This window comes from Mustela lutreola, chromosome 7 (genome assembly GCF_030435805.1).
Source record: "Mustela lutreola isolate mMusLut2 chromosome 7, mMusLut2.pri, whole genome shotgun sequence".
Taxonomy (NCBI): domain Eukaryota; kingdom Metazoa; phylum Chordata; class Mammalia; order Carnivora; family Mustelidae; genus Mustela; species Mustela lutreola.
Window position 1 is genome coordinate 152,627,741 of NC_081296.1, and position 21,108 is coordinate 152,648,848.

At 67.6% G+C, this 21,108-nt stretch overlaps 5 gene segments (V, D, J or C); all 5 read right to left on the bottom strand.

The window, feature by feature from the left end:
- Nucleotides 1–21,108, bottom strand: part of LOC131835172 (Ig alpha-1 chain C region-like) — a 125,514-nt gene that overhangs the window by 104,263 nt on the left and 143 nt on the right.
- Nucleotides 1–21,108, bottom strand: part of LOC131835173 (immunoglobulin heavy constant epsilon-like) — a 114,583-nt gene that overhangs the window by 92,603 nt on the left and 872 nt on the right.
- LOC131835175 (Ig gamma chain C region-like) overlaps nt 1–21,108 on the bottom strand; it is a 189,527-nt gene that overhangs the window by 40,943 nt on the left and 127,476 nt on the right.
- On the bottom strand, nt 764–21,103 carry LOC131835174 (immunoglobulin heavy constant delta-like). The segment is given in 8 exon segments: nt 764–999; nt 1,295–1,479; nt 5,091–5,402; nt 5,587–5,913; nt 6,543–6,611; nt 7,826–7,900; nt 8,105–8,383; nt 19,482–21,103. Coding segments are annotated over 7 exon segments (1,104 nt in total).
- Nucleotides 11,768–21,108, bottom strand: part of LOC131835171 (immunoglobulin heavy constant mu-like) — a 130,159-nt gene continuing 120,818 nt past the window's right edge. The window contains 6 exon segments of the C gene segment in view: nt 11,768–11,946; nt 12,032–12,147; nt 14,084–14,416; nt 14,517–14,834; nt 15,091–15,432; nt 15,508–15,825. Of these exon segments, the coding sequence occupies nt 11,938–11,946; nt 12,032–12,147; nt 14,084–14,416; nt 14,517–14,834; nt 15,091–15,432; nt 15,508–15,825 (1,436 nt within the window).

The following is a 21,108-nucleotide window of genomic DNA, read 5'->3' on the forward strand; positions in this document are numbered from 1 at the left end:
GCCCCCCTGCACCCTTGCCCCTGGCCAGTGGGTGGGGAGGGCAGGAGACGCAGGAGTCGTCTGCTGCTCTCACCTGCCCGCTGTGCCCCCTCCGTCTCCTGCAGCCGGGGACCCTGGGGGACCGCGGGACGGCCACCGCTGACCATGTGCTGAGCTGTGCCAGGGTCTTCTCTACGTCCCCTTGGCACGGCGGCGTTCACTGCTCACCGCACTCCACGTGGGCCTGGGCTCCTGCCCGCGGTGCCGGCCGGACGGAGACAGGAAGGTCGGGGTCGTCTCTGCGGCCGTGGGGCACACGGGAAGAGCTCTGTGTGGGGGCCGTCCCAACTGCCAGCCCGGCTGTCCTCTCGTGGCGCGTGGAGCCTGTGCGGGCCCGTGTCCGTGTGCACACGTGAGCACAAGAGTCCGCAGACCGGCCGTGTCCTGCGCATGTGCACGTGTTTGCGCTCATGTGTGTACACTCGTGTCAGCAGGGGCAGAGGGCACACGTGCCTGGCTTGTGTCTGCACACTTGCGCTTGGGTGTGGGCTGTGCTGTGCACACACGTACGCAGGGGCGCCCTGTGCGCATGTGGGGAGCAGCACCTCCCGTTCCCTTCGGGGCAGAGGGGCCTCACCAGCGTTTTCCCACAGGGGCGCCTCCCACGGCCTGCACTGCCGGTGCCGCACCCCAGGCCCGCTGTGAACCCTTGGACGCTTGCCCGCAGCCTTCTGGGGCCTCTGACCGGGGCAGATGCTGACGACAGAGACGGGGAAACAGAAGGCACGGAACGAGCAAGGTTGTTTATGGGGCCGGCTGGCCAGTGTGAAGGCAAGGGGCTGCGGTGAGGTCTGCTGGCTCGGGGGTGCGCGGGCTGCGACGCCCTCCTCTCTGGGAACTGGCCGCTGAGCTCTGGACAGGGGTGGACAGCGGTGCGCGGGGCGTGGGCGGAGGTGGGGCTGGAGTCCGGCTGGGCCCCTTTGCCCTTGGCGACAGCATGGAGGCTGAGCGTCACTTCACCTGCAGTGAGAGCCCGGGGTCAGGAAGGGGACGGGTCTGATGGGAGGGTCCCCAGAGGACAGGGCCCAGGCTCCCGAGTCCTGCCCTGCTGAGTCCGACGTGAGCAGGCGCCCAGCATCTGTTCCACCGTAGGACCCGGGCGGCGGAGGGCGGGGGCCTGTGAGCTCTTGGGGCTGAGGCCCTGGGCCTGGGTCTGTGGCCCATGATGGCTGCACATGCCTCCCGCTCCCTGCGGGCTCCCTGGGCCAGCCCAGCCTGTCCCCAGCCCTGCACACAGGCGTGCCGTTCGCCTCACCTTGATGAAGGTGACAAAGCCGCTGTAGAGCAGAGCGAGCAGGAAGAGGGCGGCAAACGTGGGCCACAGCCCGCCCGTGTCCTCCAGGTCAGTGGCGTCCCCCAGGTCCGTGGCGTACCCCAGGTCTGTGGCGTACCCCCTGCTCTCCTCGTGGCTCTGGGGCGGTGGGGGCGTCGTGGCCAGACCTGGGGAGCGAGGGCACTGGTGAGGAGGTTCAGTCCCCCACGCAGGGGGAGCCGAGGGACGGGCCGCTGCTCTGGGACGCCCCCTCCTGACGTGGCCCCTCCTGACGTGGCCCCTCCTGACGTGGCCCCTTCCTGACGTGGCCCCCTCCTGACGTGGCCCCTCCTGACGTGGCCCCTTCCTGACGTGGCCCCCTCCTGACGTGGCCGCTCCTGATGTGGCCCCTTCCTGACGTGGCCCCTCCTGACGTGGCCCCTTCCTGACGTGGCCCCCTCCTGACGTGGCCCCTTCCTGACGTGGCCCCTCCTGACGTGGCCCCTTCCTGACGTGGCCCCTCCTGACGTGGCCCCTTCCTGACGTGGCCCCCTCCTGACGTGCACCTGTGAACCTTCTCCCTGCCCGCACCAGGGGCTCCCAGAGCCCAACGGGCCCAGCACCGAGCCACGCACAGACCGCACCCAAACACCCTGATGTAACAGTCGGCAGGACAAGTGTGTGCGGCAGGTGCGTGGCACATAGCGGGTGTAGACACACGGGCAGGGCTGGCGGCGACCCGGGGCTGGGCAGGGCCCTCCGAGCGACAGGGAGCCCTCCCGGACTGCCTGGATGCCCACGGCTCTGTCCCGCATGTCCCAGGCTGGGGCTCGTGGCACTCTGTGCGTCCCCAGCCCTCTCGTGGCTTTAGCTGCGCGTGGTTTATAGGGTGTCTGTGGTGTCTCTGCTAGTTCCTGCAGGCCAGACTGTCCTTCCTTTTCTCCTACGTCCTAACTGGAGCCTCAGAAACCCCTTTGCCGTGGAGCAAGGCTGGGCTGTGGGGGAAGGCTTGTGGCAAGACGCCCTCAGGGAGGGCACCGCGATGAGCAGGGGGAGGCCCGGGGTGGTGCTGAAGAAGCAGAAGGGCTCCGGTGTCGGCTGGGGGGGCCCCTGCCTCCGTCCGGACCGGGCCGCACGCAGCCCTCACACGAGGAGGGGAGCAGGACCCGCTCGGGAGGGGGCATGTGTAACTTCACAGCGACCCTGAGGAGCCCAAATGTCCCCCAGCTGTAAGGCCGCCAGTGTGTCAGGCCTGTCCCGCAAGCACCACCCTGTTGGGGAACAGGGGACCCGTGCTGGGCTGAGGCAGAGGACAGCCTGTGGGTGGAGGATGGGGGGAGCCTGGGGGTCCGGTGAGGACAGCAAGCAGCAGCCCCAGAAGGAGCAAAGCCCCAGCTGCAGGAGGAGGGGCTGGGACCCTGCGGAGCCACGGACGGGCTCCTCCCAAGGGGTCCGGGTTGCCAGAACCAGCCGCCCCCGCCTGGCTGGAGGAGGGGTCCTGGAGATACTCACGGGACCCCAGCTGCCCCCCGGCGCGGGCCCACCTGCATGGCTCAGCCTGTAGTGGGGTGCTGAGGGCTGGGCCCTCCCAGAGGAGGGCTTTCTCCCCAGTCGGTCCTGGGGGCCTGGGGGCTTGGGGGCCAGGGGGCCAGGCTCCCTGTACCCTCTGCGGGGTGTCTTGTCTCCAGACTGTGTGACCCTGGCAGGAGGCTCTGCCCCTGCCAGAAGATGTGGCACGCGTGGCCTCTGGAGGCTCCGAATCTGTGCGTGGGCACCAGACGCACAGCTGTGGGCACAGGGTGAGGGCAGTGCTGGGCCCTGGAGGGGCTCGGCCACCCCTGCTCGCTCACACAGCCCTGTTGCACCCCTGCCCTGCTCCACATGTGCTCAGAGACACGGACGCTGGGAGGGGTCCTGCCACCGCAGGCGTAGAGCCACGTCCGGTGCAGGGGCCGCAGGGCCGGGCTGCCTCGTCGGAGCTGCGCGGTGCCCGCTGGGCAGGCCTGGCCTCTCCGCGTGCTGGGGTCTGCATGTGCTCAGGTCCCCGGTGTGCGCGCCCACACAGCTGGAGCCGGCAGCCGGGGCTCTGCACGGGGTGGCACCGCAGTCTCCAGCCTTAACGGAGTCCGCACGGGGCCGGGTCCAGCCTCTCCTGTGACCTGACCTGGAGAGGCCGGGTCTGCGCCTCTGGGCAAAACCCACCTCCTGCTTGTAGGAGACGGGAACAGGAGGACGGTGGGCCTGGGCCTCAGGGGCCCACGGGAGGGAGGATGCGCAGGGCCAGGAGGCTGCTCTGTGGGCCCCGGCCGGCGGCACTCGGAGAGGAAGGGGGCCGTGAGCCGCGGCAGGCGGCCTGCAGCTGTCCCTCAGAACGAGGCATTTCCTGACATGTAAGCGCGGGAAATGCCACTAGCTACCCAGCCCGTTTAGACGTAGCCTCAAGAAACACACGTCCTGCAACGGGCCTCTGGGGGAGAGGGTGACTGGCGTCCCGGAAGGCCAGCAGCGGGGGACGCGGGCTGCTCGGGGCAGACGCCGCCTGCTCCGTTTTCCCGGTGCCCCCCTTCCCTGGAGAGCACCCGTGGCCGGGGGCCGATGCCGTCGGATGTGCGGTGCAGCTACGACTGTCCTGCGCGACCGGGCGCGTTCCGCCCTTCCTCTCGTTCGTCCGCAGGCGGGTGACTGAGGTCTGGCCTGCGGGTCTCTAGCTAATAAAAGTGGGGCTGAGGAGTTGTTCGGGGCGACCGTCTCTTCTCCGGTCGCCCCCGGCTCCCTCTCTCTTGCAGCTGACTGGTTTGTGCCTCATTCTTCTCCCGTGCGCCGTCAGGAAGCGGCAGCGGCCCAGGGCAGGTGGCATCCAGAGAGAAGGGGGTGGTGCCGGGAAGACGGGTGGAGGACCAGGGGTCCCAGCCTTGGGCGGGCAGGGAGGGCCTGGCCCCGGGACTTTAGGGGAAGCCTACTGGAGCAGTCCAGGTACGCTGGGGGTTAAAGAGCTGCCCCCTCCCTGGGCTGCCTCCAGGGCCAAGCTGGGCTGTTGGAGCCGTGGGGTCAGTGCTACTGTGTTGGAAGGGTGCCTGCTGCAGGGGTTGGGCCGTTGGCAGGGTGTCTGAGCCCGTGGAGCCTGGCACATCAGTCCCACATGCCCCCCACATGGCTGCCGTGGGCCTCCACTGGGTACCTCCCCCCACCCAGGTCCCAGGGGCGGCCAGACTGCCTCTCCATGAGCAGAAGGAGGACGGTGTCCTGCTGCCTGTGTGGCCTACGGTGTCCAGCGCTGTCCCACCAGGGCTTTGCTGCACCGGATGGGGCCACAGGAGGTCTGACAAGGGCCTCAGAGGGGGGAGTAAGCCCTAAACCTTCCTCATGAGCCCGCACCGTGGTGGGCCTTCGTCCCCTCTGCCCTGTAGGGGGCCTGCAGTCGGGGCCCGTCGTGGGGCTGCGCCGGTCAGATGTCCCCGGGCACCGAGGCCAGCACCCACTTCTGGGTCTGTCTGTTTCCCGAGGTGCTGCCTGATCTGCACCCAGCTGTGTGGCACATCTTGCTGGGAAATGGTTGCTCTTTGGGGCCTGGCAGGGTGACAGCCACCTTGCAGCCCTCCGAGTCCAGCGCATGGCGTGTAGACAGAACAGGTGTCCCAGATGCCGAGCAGGCCGGCGTGGAGCCATCGGGTGGGTGGCCCAGGGCCTTGGCTGCAGCCCCAGGACCCGACCGCTGGGCTCCGGGAGGGCTGTCCCTGCCCCCCGCGCCCAGGCTGGGAGGAGGCTTGGAGAGGAGCCATCAGGCCCGGGGGTGACTCACCAGCGTCCAGGCTCTGGCTGCTGTTGAACAGCTTCCGGGAGGCATCATGCCTCACCACACACGTGTAGGTGGCCGGGCCTGGGCTCTGGGCTGCGAGGACACGCAGGACACTCCAGGTCCAGAACGTGCTGTTCCCAGGCTGGGCCATGGGGCGTGCGGTGGCAAAGGCACCAGGGTCCACCTCCGTGCGGCCCTCGAGCCAGGTGAGGAGGATGTCCGGGGGCGAGAAGCCTGACACCTCACAGAGGAGCCAGGAGGCGGCTTGGCGCACGGTCAGGACGCGGACAGTGAGGCTGCTGGGCGCGGTGGCCGCTGCGGGAAGTCTGGTCATGCTGGGGCCACCCGAGGCCTGGGCGAAGCTGGGGGGCCCGCGGAGGGCTGGTCCCCACCCCCTCGGTGTCTCCGTGTGGAAGGAGGGGGAGCCACTGTGCTGGGCGGGGGGTGCGCGTGTGGGGCCCCAGCCTCCCCGTCTCCTGGACCCTGGAGCCGGCCTCACCGTGCTGTCCCGGTGCCACAGACGCCACCTGGGCCGGCCTGTTGGGCAGGCTCAGCGTGCAGGCGATGCTGGTCCCCGAGGCCCACAGGGACACGGGCAAGGCCAGCCGGCTGCTCAGGCTCTGGGAGCCGTTGGTGTGCTCCTCCCGCAGTTCCTCCTCCACCGCCCCGCTGGGGGGCGCCCTGGCCACCGCCCAGGACATGCGGGCCTCCTGCAGGTCATCCCCCACCGCCAGGCAGGTGAAGGTGGCCTCTCCCTGGAGCCACGGGCCCCGCAGGGGAGGCTGCAGCAGGTAGAGGCTGGGAGGGTGAGTGTGGTTCCGGCAGTCTGCCAGAGGAGAGCGACCTTGGTCAGTGGGGGGACCCCGGTCAGCGGTCAGTGGGGGACCCAGGTCAGGGGTCAGTGGGGGAAACCCAGGTCACTGGTCAATGGGGGGACCCTGGTCAGTGGCCAGTGAGGGGGACCCAGGTCAGCGTTCAGTGGGGGGACCCTGGTCAGCGGTCAGCGGGGGACCCAGGTCAGCGGTCAGTGGGAGACCAGGTCAGGGGTCAGCAGGGGACTCAGGTCAGGGGTCAGCGGGGGACCCAGGTCAGCGTTCAGTGGGGGGACCCTGGTCAGCGGTCAGCGGTCAGCGGGAGACCAGGTCAGGGGTCAGCAGGGGACTCAGGTCAGGGGTCAGCGGGGGACCCAGGTCAGCGGTCAATGGGGGGACCCTGTCGGTGGCCAGTGGCGGGGGACCCCGTCAGTGGTCACTGGGGGACCCTGGTCAGTGGGGGGCACGCAGACCCTGCCTGGGAGTGGTGCTGTGGGCAGTGCCCGGCCCACGTCTGCTTCGCTCCCCAGGGAAGACCTCCCCTTTGTGGCTTCCTGGCCTCCCGCTGCCCGGCTAGGACACCCCCGGGTCCCCCAGTCCTCTCTCCCCCGCCTCCCCCCACTCTGTGCCCTAAGGAACTGGCCTCTGAGCGTAGCGTCCACTGGGCTTCCTGACTCCGCGGCTTGTGTCCGGGTGTGGCGGGTGGAGGACACTAGGAGGGAAGGGGGGGTGAGACCAGGGACTCACCGGGGCTGTGGCCTCCCGGGGCCCCTCAGCCTTCCTGCTCTCTGGGGTCCAGAGACCTGCCCTGGCCCCTCGTCGGGGCTCCTGAGTGGTCATGCCACAGTGACGTCTACAGTTAGGGTGAGGACAGCCGGAAGTTATCGGGCCTTGGGTTTGGGACGGACGGGGGACCTGCAAGCGTGCTCTGCAGAGGGTCAGCCGTGAATACTTAGGTTAGCCGTTACGGGGTCTCTCTCCGTCCTCCCCACCCCCATCCTGCCAGAGCTGCTCGGGTTGCGGGAAACAGGCTCAGGGCTGTGGGCCGTGCGGCCCTCCCGGGGGGATGGTGCCGGCCTGTTGGGAGGGCTGGGCTTGTGGGGCCACACACCCCAGTCTGCCCCTGGGACGCCATACGCCCCTGGAGGCCGCTCCCCGGAGCTCTGCCTGGGCCTGAATCCTGGCCAGCCAGTGGACGCGCCCTGCATGGACAGGGACTGGCGGGGACCCCTGCCCCAGGCCGGGGATATTTGGATCCTTGCCTGGAGGGCGGTCCCCTCTGGGTCTGACCGGGCTGTGCTGAGCCGGGCGTGGGTGGTGGAGGAAGATGGGGTTGTCAGGGGTGCGGGGGGCTGTGGAGGGGCCACGGAGGGGCCACGGCAGACCACAGCCTCTGCCCCAGCATCCCCAGGGCTTCTCTGAGAGCATGGCTTGCTGCCCTGCTTCGAGGAGCGAGTGCTGGACCTCTGCCGAGGGGCAGGCAGGGCGGCTCTGGCCCCGTGTGGCCCTTGGAGAGGCCCCTGGGTTGGTGGCAGCTCTCGGAGAGGGGCTCTGGCTGCGGGACCCCTGGGTCCGTGGTCAGGGGTCCTGAGCCTCAGGTGGCTACAGCTCTGTCAGGGCCACGGGGCCAAGTCCACCCTGCCGGGCATGTCGGCCGTGTGTCCTCACGTGAGGCTCTGGGACAGGCTCCCGTCCGAGCCCTGCCTTGGACCCGCTGAGTCCCGGTGCTGGCCGGAGGCCCCACCCCGTCCGCTGTGCTCACTGCAGGTGTGCGGGGGTCTCCTGTCCACAAGGGGCCTGAGGGGGCGCCCGCTGGGCCCCAGTGCGTGGTGTGGCCGGTTCTCTGCAGACACCGCCCCCAGAGAAGTCGCGGAGGGCTGCCGAAGGCGTCCGACTGAGGGACAGGAAGGCAGGAGGGCTCCTCACCTGGGGCGCTGGGTGTGGAGGTCTCCGGCGGAGACGGCCCGTGAGCCGGTGGGTCAGTCTTCCTTTCCCAGGACTCTGAAGTCAGAGGGCGGTGGCGGGGGAGGGTCAGACGGTGTGTGTCCGGGTCGGGGGGCTGCCCGGGGGGGGCCGGGGGCCGGGGAAGGCAGGAGGGTGGGGCGACTGGCCACGGGCCTGCTGGGCACAGCCGCCTGCATCGTCCTCGGGCTGGAAGGCGCGGGGCGCTCCGGAGGACGACCTCGGGGGCCTGGGGCCACCCACCTGGCCACGGGATGGGCTTCTGCTGCGGGCGGCCGGAAACTACGGCTCTGCAGAAGTGCGGGTCCGGCTTCCAGGAGACCGACAGGAAGGACAGCTGCATGCGCTCTCGGCTCCCCAGCGTGATCATGGTGGTCGTCTGCGGCCCCGAGCTCGAGCTCGAGGCCACCCGCAAGGACTCCACGGAGGGTCCTTGTGCCAAGCAGGCCAGGCCTAGGGAGTCGCCTTGCTTCGGGACTTTACACTCTGAGACCAAGGGGAACAGATGCAGCGTTTCGGAGTCTGGAAGACAGACAGGGCGTGTGAGGCCGGGGCCGCGGGGGTGCAGCGTGGAGGGGAAGGGGCAGGGTGTGGCCGGTGGCAGCCGTGGCCCTCTTGTCCAGCAAATGCAGCAAGGGGCGCTCCCCCCCCTGGGGAGCCCGTGATGCCCTGCTGAGGGGCCCGGCTGTGGGTCCCCCCCGGGACTCCGAGTGCTGGCCCTGCGCCTTCCTGCAGTTGTCCTGGGTCCCCTCTGCCTGCAGAGAGGCCTTGGAACTGGGCTCTGGCTCCCTGGCCAGCGGGGTGGGCTCAGACACTGCCCTCCCTGTGACTGCCCCTGGAGCTCTGTGGCTTAGAGTCCAGGCCCATGAGACTTTTGCCCTCATGGGAGGCCCTTGGTCATGTCCTGGGGTGGGAGGTAGTTCGCTCTGAAGTGCTCTGGGCCCAAGGGTGGCAGGTCCCTGGGCGGGGCTCCCTGGTGGGCCAGTTCCAGTGCCCTGGTCCTCTCCCTAGGGACCCGGCTGGCCAAGGGCAGCCAAACAAGGGTGGGGTCCCTGCCTGTGTCCCTGAAGGCTCCCTCGCCAGTCTGTGGTCCCTGCTCTCTGCCGAGCCCCCAGGCACCGTGCTGCCACCGCACGACGGGACATGCCCGTGCTCCAGCCGGCCGCCTGGGCCATTGCCTGCGCCCACTCCGCAGGCGCCCTGGGGCAAGGCCCATCTGTTTGTCCTCTCAAGCACCCAGCTGGCCTGCCCCTGCCTTTTCCGGGGGTTCCCCGGCACGACGGTCCCATGCACGTCCCGGGGCCCCCACTGCCCATACGGCGTCCCCGGCACCCCCTGCGCCCTGCCAGGACCCCCGCATGCACTGGGGGGAGATGCCAGGCGTGGTTGGGCTTGACCCCCTTGTCCGACCGTGGCCGCATTTGGAGAGAAAGTCCTAGTGGGCGAGTCAGCGACTCTGTGAGGTGCTGCTGCTGGAGGGTGGCCTCCGACGCAACGTGCCCGTCCTCACGAGAGGGGACACGCGGCCCACGGGCCGTGGGCAGAGAGCTGGGGGTCGGAGGGACGCGGAAGCCAGGAAGGCCGGGGCCGCCCACGACCGGCGGCGGCCGGGACCCTGCCCTGCCCCAGCGGGAACCTACCCCCACACTGCGAGCCGGGGGTCGCGGCCCCCAGAGCGGACGCCACAGATGCCTGCTGTTGGGCGCCCGTGGGACACGAAAGCCGACGTGGGAGCAGGAGTGGCCTGTGCTGCGGCTGACGGCTGGAGACGCGCAGGCGGCCTCGGAGCCCCGGGGGGCAGGCACTCGGCTGGCCAGGAAACGCCGAGGGCTCCCGCAGGCCGCACATGGGGGCGAGAGGGGAGTCTGGGGAGGACTGAGGCGGGCAGAGCGGGGGACCCAGGTCAGCGCGCTGCTGGGCTTTGCAGGAGCGGCCGGGGCACGTGGCGGAGCGACCCCACAGCGCAGCCAGACGCCGGCCGCTGCCCCAGGAGTGTGGGAGGAGGCGGCACCAGGAGGCCGGACGGGACACTTACGGCCCGCTGGCCGCGGGGCCGGGCTCTGGCCGCTCCTCCCGCCGGGCACCACGCGTGTGGTCCCATCAAGCGTCTGAGGAACCTGGGGCGGCGCATGGTCGGCCCGGACGGCGACTTGTGCATGAACGGTGAGGGGCGCCGACCGGGTGTAGCAGAACTTGGCGTCAACGGGCCTGCCCGGAGGAGGCGGAGGAGGGCTGGCACTGAGGGCAGAGCTGCGGACGCAGAGGCCGGGGTGGGGGGGCTGCTGGCAGGGGTGCGGGGGGCCCGGGTCCTGGGGTGCGGCCGCCGCGTAGTGGGGCCTGAGCCGCTCGGGCTCCAGAGACAGCACGGAGCCACGCCGCATCCTCCGGAGCCTCGTCCTCTGCCGGGGGCCCTGCTGGACCCGGACCCTTGCCTCAGGTCCCCTGCAGGGACGGGCCTGGGCACCTGTGGCTGGCCCGGCCGCCTGGAGGCATGCAGCGTGCGGGGCCTCCGTGCGTGGGTCAGTCACCCCGCGTCTCGCCTCTCCCTGATTCAGGTGCTCCTGAGGCACGGCGTTCCATGCGGGGCGGCCGCGCGGGGCGACTGCGGGAGCGGCTGGGCCCGGCGTTCTGCACCGGGGAAGGATGAGAATTTCGGAGGCTGGGGGTGGACGGTTAGGGCTTGGGTTGAGAGCCCTGGTACGTACGGAAATCCTGTCGCCCCGGTGCCCTGGCGTGGGGCCTTGCTGGGGAACGGGGCCGCAGAGGCTGAGACCTTAGCCCCACCGACGGATGCCCCTATCAAAGGGGGGTCCGGACACGCGCGGGGGACAGCGCCACGGCCCGAAGGCAGACGGCGCGGAGACGCACCCACAAGCCCGGGCGGCCGCCAGAGCCCAGCCTGGAGCAGACTGTCCCCCTGGCCCATGTGACTCTTGGCTTCTAGAGGATTCCCTGCCCCCAGGGGTCCCTGGACACGGACTCAGCACAGACGCCATCGGAGGTGACAGCCCCCTACTCCCTGGCACGAGAGTCCCCAGACGCGCACGCACCCCGTGGACCCCTCATCCCGGGAGGCTGGGCCGGGGGGTCTGTGTTACCAGAACGAAGCTGGGGCCTCCCTGTGCCCACCGGGAGCTCACGGGGACCCGTGAGCTGCATCCTGGCCTCCGCCAGTGCCTCCTCCCGGGAGCCCGGCTCACGGCCGTCCTCGCCACTGCCACCCGGATCCCTCAGCCGTGTGGGGTCTGCGCCTCCCCTTCTGCCCCTCCCCCACGCGCTGCCACCCGGACCTTGGTGGCCACAGCTCCGCGGCTGGTGGGCGAGTCCCGACGCGAACCCGCGTCCCTTTGCTGCACTCCCTGTCCGCTGGGGCTCCCGGCCGTGGCGCCGCCTGCCCCTCCCATACAGGGACGGGGCCACACGGAGCCTCCCCGACGCGGCTCCCTGGCAGGCACTCTCCTCCCCGGCTCGCCGGACGCTCCTGCTCCCGTCCACATGCCCGCACCGTGCAGCACCGGCAGGACGAGTGCCCTGTCCCCGGTCCCACACAGCCCAGCCCCACGAGGGGTGGGACCCGCCTGGGGGGCCGCCAGGCTGGCTGGGCTGGAGACGGGACCATGCGTCGTGTGGGGACCCAGCGGCAGAGGCCCCTGCTGGTCGCACACAGGGACCGAGCCCGGCTCCCGGTTCCCGCCACGTCCGGGAGGTCAGGCCTGGGACAGGGTCCAGCACCCGTCCTTGAGCAGACGGGACGAGCCGGAGACGCTGGGTCCCACCGCAGGGCCCCCTTCCCCGGCACGTCCCCTGGCAGGCCTGCGCGCAGACAGGCCTTTCCCACAGGCCCTGGACACACGCGGCCCCCAAGGAGCACTTCGGGACAGAAGCCTGCACAGCAGAGCGGTTCCGTAGGATAAAATATACACGTTTATTGGAAGGCGACACGCGGGTACACTGCACAGGCCGAGTCTTTGAGCTGGAAGCGGGGTGGCGGGTAGGTCTGAGGACGCGCTGCCGGGCTCCGCGGGCTGCCCACCCCGGGTCCACGTCCCGGGCCTCTGAAGGTCTCCGCGGGCCGGTCATTTCACCTGTGGACGACAGACGGCGTGAGGTGTTTTCCCGCTGCCCTGGGCTGGGTGCCCCCGCCCCCTCCTGCCCCGGCCCTGCTGTTACCTTGAACAGCGTCACTGTGGTGCTGTAGAAGACGCTGAGGAGGAAGAGGACGATGAAGGTGGACGTCACGGTGTTCAGGTTCTCGAAGTCTTCCTCCTCAGCGCTCACCTCTCCCTCTGCAGGGAACACAGCACAGAGGGTCAGGCCACACGGCAGGGAGGCCCGGCCCCAGAGCTGCCCTTGGGCCTCGGCGAGGCTGCCCCTGGGGTGCCAGGCGGGGTGGGGACAGTAGGAGCAGGTGTGCGTGGCTCCTGACTGGTCCCACAGTCTCCTCGGCACTTGCTTTGGGGGGCCGAGGGCTCCTGGGCTCAGTCGGGAGGCATCGAAGCCAGGCGTGAGCTGGGCCCTGGGAGCCCGAGACGGGTCAGGCGGAGGCAGAACACAGGCTTAGCAGAGCAAGGCCGACCCGAGCACCCTGTGTGGGAGCCGTGGCGGGGCAGAGAGCACAGCAGAGCAACACAGACGCAGGGGTGTGGCTGGGCAGCAGCGGGGGTTGGGGGCGCACGGCCAGGGCTGCCCGGGGGGGTGGGGAGAGCCTGGGAGCAGGGTCTTCTGCCGGCTCTGGTCTGGAGAGGGTGCTCTGCCCCTGGCCGCTGAGGCTGGAGAGCCTGGCAGTGGGGACCTGGCGTGTGTCTGGGCCCGAGGGGGAACCGCCTCATTTCCTAGTGAGATTCCCACTCGCTGTCTCTCGGTCTTGGAGGGCATGGCCCCTGGGAGACCCCGTGTGGGGCCCGGCCAGCTGTCTGCACTGCCAGGCCTCGGGGACCAAGGGCTCAGATAGGACCCTGAGGCTCCAGGGGGGGCGGCCCTGGGGTGGACTACGTGGACAGGCTGAGGACTCTCAACGGGGTCTGGAGCCCACTGGGCCCTTTGGAGCATCTGCAGCTCAGGTTCCCGAGGGTCCGGTGTGCAGGGAGGGTCTCGGAGGCAGCCCAGAGGGGCCCGTGCTGCTGCGGCAGGGGGGGTGCCACCGGACCCTTGCCCCTTCCCGCCCACCAGGTCTGTACCCCTCACGCCTGCTCCTGGGGCCTCATTCCCACTATTTCCAGGGCTGGGTATTTGCAGGGGCTCTCCACTCAGACCAGGCCGTCTGCAGTCACCCCTGCCAGGAGAAGCCTCCAGGGACAGCCTCGCTGCCTCTGGGGCCGAGGACCAGGCCCTGGGGCTTTGTCAGCAGCAGCCCGGCCCCGTTCACCTGTGGGCCCTGCCACCTTCAAGAGCCTGGGCATGGGCAGGGACTTCCCTTGGCCCTAGGCCTGGGAATGGTGGCCGCGGCCAGAGTCCAGACCTTCACGCTGAGACAGAGGGACGCGCAGAGCTTGGGCTCGAAGCCCGCAGAGAGGGACACGGCGGGACGGGCAGCAGTTCCTGACAGAGGACCCCGGGTGTGCGAGGGCTGGCACTGTGTGTGCATACGTGTGCACAGTGTGTGTGTACGTGTCTGTGTCTGCCTGTACGTGAGACGTCTGTCCATGGGTGTGACCGTGTGTGCATGTGTCTGTACGTGCCCGCGTGTGGGTGAGCGAGTACGTGTGTGCGTGTGTGTGCCCGTGTGCGGCTGTCTGTGTGCGTGTGTCTCTATGTGTCCACGCGTGTGGGTGTGCGTGCGCACGCGTGTCCGTGTGTCTACATGCAGGTGCGTCCATGTCGGCATCCGCACGCGTGCATCATGTCTGTGTGTGCGGGTGTGTGTGTGTCGCACACTCATGGTCGTGGGAGCAGCTACAGGAGCGGTGAGCGTGGCCTCGGTCTGCAAGGAGCACAGGGACTTCCAGAGGCTGGGCGGGGGCGGGGACAGCGCGGCTGCGGCCCCGGCAGGCGAGAGCATCGCTTACTCAGGAGGAGTGTCTTTTGAATGGATGTTTTTATTTCTGATTTTGATCAAAGGTCACACGTTGCCCCGTTGACAAGGTTAGTGGACACACACACACACAGCGAGGGGCCAGCCAGGGGCCGCGGATCCACCGGCCGGGATCCAGCGGCCCAGCGGTCAGTAGCAGGTGCCGGCCGTGTCGGACAAGACCAGGGACACGTTGTAGAGGGTGGGTTTACCGGTGGACTTGTCCACGCTCCGCTCGGTCACCATGTGGGGCAGGACCTCGTGGCCGACTACACAGGTGTAGGTCTCGCCGGCGCTCCAGTCCTCCTCGCTCACGGTCAGGGTGCTGTGCACAAAGTAGAGGCCGGGGGCTTGCGGCTCGGGCATCGGAGCACTGGTCACGTAGGTGTTGGGGGGCACGGGCTGCCCCTTCTGCAGCCATTGAACAAACACGTCTGGGGGAGAGAAGCCCGTCACCAGGCAGGTGACCGAGGCTGACTCCCGCAGGCTCAGCTGCTCCCGGCTTGGCGGCAGGACGTACACAGACGGCATGTGCTTGGGGACCCCTGTGGGAGGAAAGACAGGATGAGCTCGGGCCGGGGCCGCTGGGGAGAGACCCCCAGAGGCCACGGGAGGGTCCCGCGGCAGAGGGGGCACGGGCCCTACCCTTGGGCCTGGAGATGGTCTTCTTCAGTGGCGAGGGCAGGTCCGTGTGGGTCACCGTGCAGGTGAACTGCTCCCCTGACTCCCAGTCCTCCACACAGGCCGTGGCCTCCCCCATGGCGCTGAAGGTGATGTTGGGGTGGCTCTCGGAGATGTTGGTGTGCGTTTTCAGAGGCTCGCCGTTCTGGCGTGTCCAGGTGATGGTCAGGCTGTCGTAGGTGCCCAGGTCTGTGACCAGGCAGGACAGCTTGGCCGACTTGGTGAGGAAGATGCTGGCAAAGGACGGGGGGATGGTGAAGACTCTGATGCCCACGGCTGGGTCTAGGGCAGGAGAGAGTTTGTGTCAGCGACCGGCCGGACGTGCGGCCGGGCAGAGGCGGGGATCGTCACCAAAGAGCACAGGATCGCTGAGCCGTCCTGAGCCCCAGGGGCCTACGGGAGAGGAACGCTGGGCCCCTGCCTCCCAGCCCTTGGCCGCTCCGGGAAGCCAAGGCTCGGGGAGTGGCCGGCCTGAGCGGACGCCCGCGCACGTGAGGGACCCCACGCCCAAGGGGCCGCCCCGGGGCCAAGCACTCACTGGAGGTGCACACGGAGGACACGTTCCTCTCGGAGGTCACGCCGCTGTGCTCCACTTGGCAGGTGAACACGCTCTGGCTGAGCCAGGCGCTCTCGGTGATGGTCAGCGTGCTGAGCACTCTGTAGGTCACTGTCCCGGACACTTTCCCGTCGGCCTCCACCTTGCCAGTGTCGATGCCGGACGCGAGCGGCTTTCCGTCACGAAACCAGGACACGGAGATCTGCTTGGGGCTGAAGCCCCTGGCCTGGCACAGGAGCTGGGACGTGCGCTGGCCGTTGCCAGAGAAGGCGTCGCGGGGCGGGATGAAGACGGTCACGTTGGGGGGCAGTTCTACGGCTGCTGCTGGGAGGGAACCAGGCGTCAGCCCCCTGGCCTCCCCCTGCCCGCCCCGCCGCGGGAGGAGGGCCCGGCTCTCACCTGGGAGGGGCACGTGCACGGACTTGTTACCCTTCGTGTGCTTGACCTTGCAGGTGAGGTAGTCCTCGGAGCCCTGGAGGACGTCGACGGACGGCAGGAACACCTGGGAGGTGGCCACGTACTTGCCCTCTCTCAGAACCGACGGGAAGTACTTGACGTTCTGCCTGCTGACCTCACTGTCATTCTTGTAGGTCCAGGAGAAGGTGACGGTGTCGGGCAGGAAGTCCCCGGCCAGACAGCCCATGGCCACCAGGGTCTCATCGGACTGGAAACTCTCACAGGTGATGAGGGGGAAGAGGTTTGGAGGGGATGGGTTCTCTGAGGACCACAGAGGGACAGGAGGTGAGTGAGACGGTGTCTTCTCCCTACACTCCGCCAGGCGGGCCAGAGCCAGCCCCGTGGCCCCCTCATCCCACTGCCACAAGGGCTGGCCTCACAGCCTTCCCAGCCTTGACCAACAGGGCAGCGGGCGGCTGGGCTGAGGCCGAGTCCAGCCGCGAAGGGGAGGTTCAATGCCCCCCACCCAGCTGCAGAAGCCGAGCTCTGGACTTGTGGGAAGCTGGGGTCTCCGTGGCCTCGCGAGCACTCTGGTACCCTGGCTCCCGGCTCCGGATGGCTGGGCCAGTGCTGCTTTCCCTCCGAGACACTGGAGCCAGACTGCTGTGCTCAGCCCCAAGCCCCACGAGCCGTCTGTGATGCAGACAGCATGGAGGGGAGCCCCCTGGCCAGTGCGGCTAGGGTCAGGGGATGGTGAGCATGTGACAACTTAGACCCGCACGTGGCCCATTGCAGGTGAATCCAGCCCAAACTAGGACATCAAGCTCTTCTGAGCCAAGACAGCTCAGCCAGTCCATTTTGGCTGGACCAGCTCAGTGACCCTGTTTAATCAACTCAATGTACCCAGCCTGGTCCAGTTCCGCCACCTCAGCTCAGCCCAGCCCAGCAGAGCCCAGCCCAGCCCAGTCCAGCCCAGCTCAGCTCAGCCCAGCCCAGCTCAGACCAGCTCAGACCAGCTCAGCCCAGGTCAGCCTAGCCCAGCTCAGTCCAGCTCAGCCCAGCCCAGCTCAGTCCAGTCCAGCCCAGCTCAGCTCAGTCCAGCCCAGCCCAGCCCAGCCCAGCCCAGCTCAGCACAGCTTAGCTCAGCTCAGCCCAACCCAGCTCAGTCCAGCTCAGGTCAGCTCAGCCCAGCCCAGCTCAACCCAGCCCAGCCTAGCTCAGCCCAGCCCAGCTCAGCTCAGCTCAGCCCAGCCCAGCTCAGACCAGCTCAGCCTAGCCCAGCCCAGCTCAGCCCAGCCCAGCTCAGTCCAGCTCGGCCCAGCCCAGCTCAGCCCAGCTCAGCTTAGCCCAGCTCAGTCCAGCCCAGCCCAGCTCAGCCCAGCCCGGCCCAGCTCAGTCCAGCTCAGACCAGCCCAGCTCAGCCCAGCCCAGCTCAGCTCAGCCCAGCCCAGCCCAGCCCAGCTCAGCCCAGCTCAGCCCAGCTCAGACCAGCCCAGCTCAGCTCAGCCCAGCTCAGTCCAGCCCAGCTCAGTCCAGCCCAGCTCAGCTCAGCCCAGCTCAGGTCAGCTCAGCCCAGCCCAGCTCAGCTCAGCTCAGCCCAGCCCAGCTCAGCTCAGCCCAGCTCAGTCCAGCTCAGCCCAGCCCAGCTCAGCCCAGCCCAGCTCAATCCAGCTCAGTCCAGCTCAGGTCAGCTCAGCCCAGCCCAGCTCAACCCAGCCCAGCCCAGCTCAGCCCAGCCCAGCTCAGCTCAGCTCAGCCCAGCCCAGCTCAGACCAGCTCAGCCCAGCTCAGCCCAGGTCAGCCTAGCCCAGCTCAGTCCAGCTCAGCCCAGCCCAGCTCAGTCCAGTCCAGCCCAGCTCAGCTCAGTCCAGCCCAGCCCAGCCCAGCCCAGCCCAGCTCAGCCCAGCCCGGCCCAGCTCAGTCCAGCTCAGCCCAGCCCAGCTCAGCCCAGCCCAGCTCAGCTCAGCCCAGCCCAGCTCAGCTCAGCTCAGCCCAGCCCAGCTCAGCTCAGCTCAGCCCAGCCCAGCTCAGCCCAGCTCAGTCCAGCCCAGCTCAGCCCAGCTCAGTCCAGCCCAGCCCAGCTCAGCCCAGCCCAGCTCAGTCCAGCTCAGACCAGCCCAGCTCAGCTCAGCCCAGCTCAGTCCAGCCCAGCTCAGTCCAGCCCAGCTCAGCTCAGCCCAGCTCAGGTCAGCTCAGCCCAGCCCAGCTCAGCTCAGCTCAGCCCAGCCCAGCTCAGCTCAGCTCAGCCCAGCCCAGCTCAGCTCAGCCCAGCTCAGTCCAGCTCAGCCCAGCCCAGCTCAGCCCAGCCCAGCTCAGTCCAGCTCAGTCCAGCTCAGTCCAGCTCAGCCCAGCCCAGCTCAGCCCAGCCCAGCTCAGCACAGCTCAGCTCAGCCCAACCCAGCTCAGCTCAGCCCAGCCCAGCTCAGTCCAGCTCAGCTCAGCCCAGCTCAGCCCAGCCCAGCTCAGCTCAGCCCAGCTCAGTCCAGTCCAGCCCAGCTCAGCTCAGCTCAGCCCAGCTCAGTCCAGCCCAGCCCAACTCAGCCCAGCCCAGCTCAGTCCAGCTCAGACCAGCCCAGCTCAGCTCAGCCCAGCTCCGTCCAGCCCAGCCCAGCCCAGCTCAGCTCAGCCCAGCTCAGTCCAGTCCAGCCCAGCCCAGCTCAGCTCAGCCCAGCTCAGGTCAGTTCAGTCCAGTCCAGCCCAGCCCAGCTCAGCTCAGCCCAGCTCAGTCCAGTCCAGCCCAGCCCAGCTCAGCTCAGCCCAGCTCAGGTCAGCCCAGCCCAGCTCAACTCAGCTCAGCCCAGCCCAGCTCAGCCCAGCCCAGCTCAGTCCAGCCCAGCTCAGCCCAGCTCAGTCCAGCTCAGCTCAGCCCAGCTCAGCTCAGCTCAGCCCAGCTCAGTCCAGCTCAGTCCAGCTCAGCCCAGCCCAGCTCGGCCCAGCCCAGCTCAGTCCAGCTCAGACCAGCATAGCTCAGTCCAGCCCAGCTCAGCCCAGCTCAGCTCAGCCCAGCTCAGCTCAGTCCAGCTCAGACCAGCTCAGTCCAGCTCAGTCCAGCCCAGCCCAGCTCAGCTCAGCCCAGCTCAACCCAGCTCAGCCCAGAAGTGCCAGTTTAATCTAGTCAAGCCAGATTGACCGCTTTGGCCAGCCCAGTGTGGTCCTGGGTCCTGCATTCCCGGAAAGTCCGGTCCCGGGACGGGCTAGAAAATTTTAGAGCTCCGGATCTGCGTGCTTCCAGCTAAAGCCAGCTCACCTAGGAATCCAATCCTGATGGGCCTGGCTCTGGGTCTGCACCTTCTGGTGCTTCGCCCTGCCTGTTCCACGGTTGTGTGTCCTTGTGGATTTTCCACTAGGACCCCCTATTTGGTTGTGATCCCAGGCTGAGCCGGCTCTTGGGCGCAAGCACTGGCAGTCACTTCGTCAGTGTCCTGGGTAAAAAGCTTCCTGGCCAGTTAAGGTTCACCAGGACACGTTGCAAGGATGGAGGAGGGTTCACTCTCCGCGGTGGAAAGCCTGTGTCCCTGCTCCAGAGCAGGGAGTGCTGCTTCTGGGCTGAGAGGGGCGCTCGGTGCTGCCCGCCCGGCCTGCACCCTCCTGGGCAGTTGCCTGAGCTGACCTCCTGCCTTCAGAGTCTAAAGTAGGCCCCCCACTTCAGCTAAGTTCCCTCTAAATAAAAATCATCATTACATAGGCCAGAAACAAGTCTTCGCTGAATCTGCACTGTCAGAAAGCCCCTCGCAGCGGTGGCCGGTGGCCCCACACCCAGGGCCACGTTTACAACCAAAAGCCTAAGTGGGACTCTCGTGCTTGAGCGTCTGAGCCGTAGGGATCCACAGCCAAGAAGCCTCGGGGAGCCCTTCCAGCTGTGTCCTTCGGAGAAAGTCAGGCGGAGAGCTGGGACCCATACAAATAACCCTCATGGTTTCACTGAGCCTGAGTCTCCCGCCCAGAAGCCAAACAGGAAATACGAGCTTCTCTCTTACCAGCTGGGCTCCCTGGTCACTTGTGGGGGTCTTGGGAGAATTCCTCCAAATCCATTAAAATCGGGTGGTTGATGCACAGGCGGTTGGCCTGGCGGCAGAAGCCACGAGTGCCTGCCCCCAGCCACGGCGGGCCCGGGGAGACCCCCAGCCACGGCGGGCTGGGGGGCCCCATCGGCGCGGGAGAGTTCCTTTCTGATTCGAGACCTGACGGGGCTTCCTCTTAGTCCAACAAGAACGCGCTTCACTGAAACCACTCAGGACAATCACTCGTTTCCTCTAAAATTTGTCCCCAAAGGAATGCTTGAAAACAGGTCTGCGAACAGGCGGCCAGGAAGGTCACCTCCTCAGGGTACCTCCATGCCTCTCCCTCACAAAGAGAAAGTCTTAGAACACGGACACAGAGTTCCCAAAACCCTGCTTCGGGGCACCGGAGGGCGGTTTGGGGTCAATGACCAGGAACCACTGATTCAGAAAACCCAACAGGAACAGGAACGCGCTGCAAACCGTCCCTGAGACCAGCGGAAGGTCCTCAACGTCTTACTTTGGAAATGAGTGTAATTCAGACGGAGAGATTAAATTCGGAAAGTCAGAAAAAGAAGGCTCTGGGCTCCTGCCAGCCTCTCGGGCTTATTTTAGAAAATGCAAATCGTGCAGGTGTTGTTTTGCAGGAGGCCGAGCTGGCCCTGGGGCTGGGCAAAACCGCCCGAAAACCACTTCTGCTAACCACAAACTATGAATTTGCAAGTGTTTTCTTGCTTCCTAAAATAGACGGTCCCAGAGACCTGCTTCCTGCCACCTGCCCCGGCCTGGCCCTGCCCCCACCGGCACGGCCGCCGCTTCCTGCCGCTTCCTGAATCGCTGAATTAAACAAAAAATAAACTTCATTGATCATCGTCAAAACTCAGCTGTGGCGGGGGCCGCCTTCTCGTATCGACTCCAGAAAGATAAGATTCTGGCAGGTTAATGGCCTGATACAACTAAAAAGTCTAATACACTTGAAAATCTCCGACATTTTAAAGTCACCATTGTTTAGCGATTTCTCGCAGGAGAAAAGAAACCCTTCAAGGACGTCCTGCCCGTCCATGTTGCGAGCGCATTCGCTTAGCAGGCACAAGCCACGCTCCCCTGGGGGCCGACCGCGCAGAGCCCAGCTCCCTGGGCCCCAGACCTGCCCCTCAGTGTCCCTCCCTGCCTGGACGGCTCTGTCCCAGACCAGGAATCCTAAACAGCCTAGCCCCGAACCGCACTCCTGGTTCCCAGCACAGTCTCCCACGACCCGCAGCCCTCTCCTCTCCTGCACACACAGCCGGCCGTGCTCGTTCCTAGCTGACCCCAGGATTCTAAGCGCCCGGTGGCCCTGCGGCCGAGGGAGTCCCGGCCCTCAGTGGCCGGCCCAGCCTCCAGCCCCCTCTTCAGGGGCTCAGGTCCTGCACAGGGCCTGCCGGCAGGATTCCAGTTTTAGAACGGCACTGGAAAATCAAGAGGCGCGGAAGTCCCCAGATCGCCTGGTCCTCGCCCCTCCCGGCCAGCCTGCCCCTGGGGGGCCTGTCCCACGGACCGGCCATCGGTGCTCAGAAAACCCCACAGAAAGGAGCAGAAAATAAAGGCCATCACAGGGCCAGTCTTA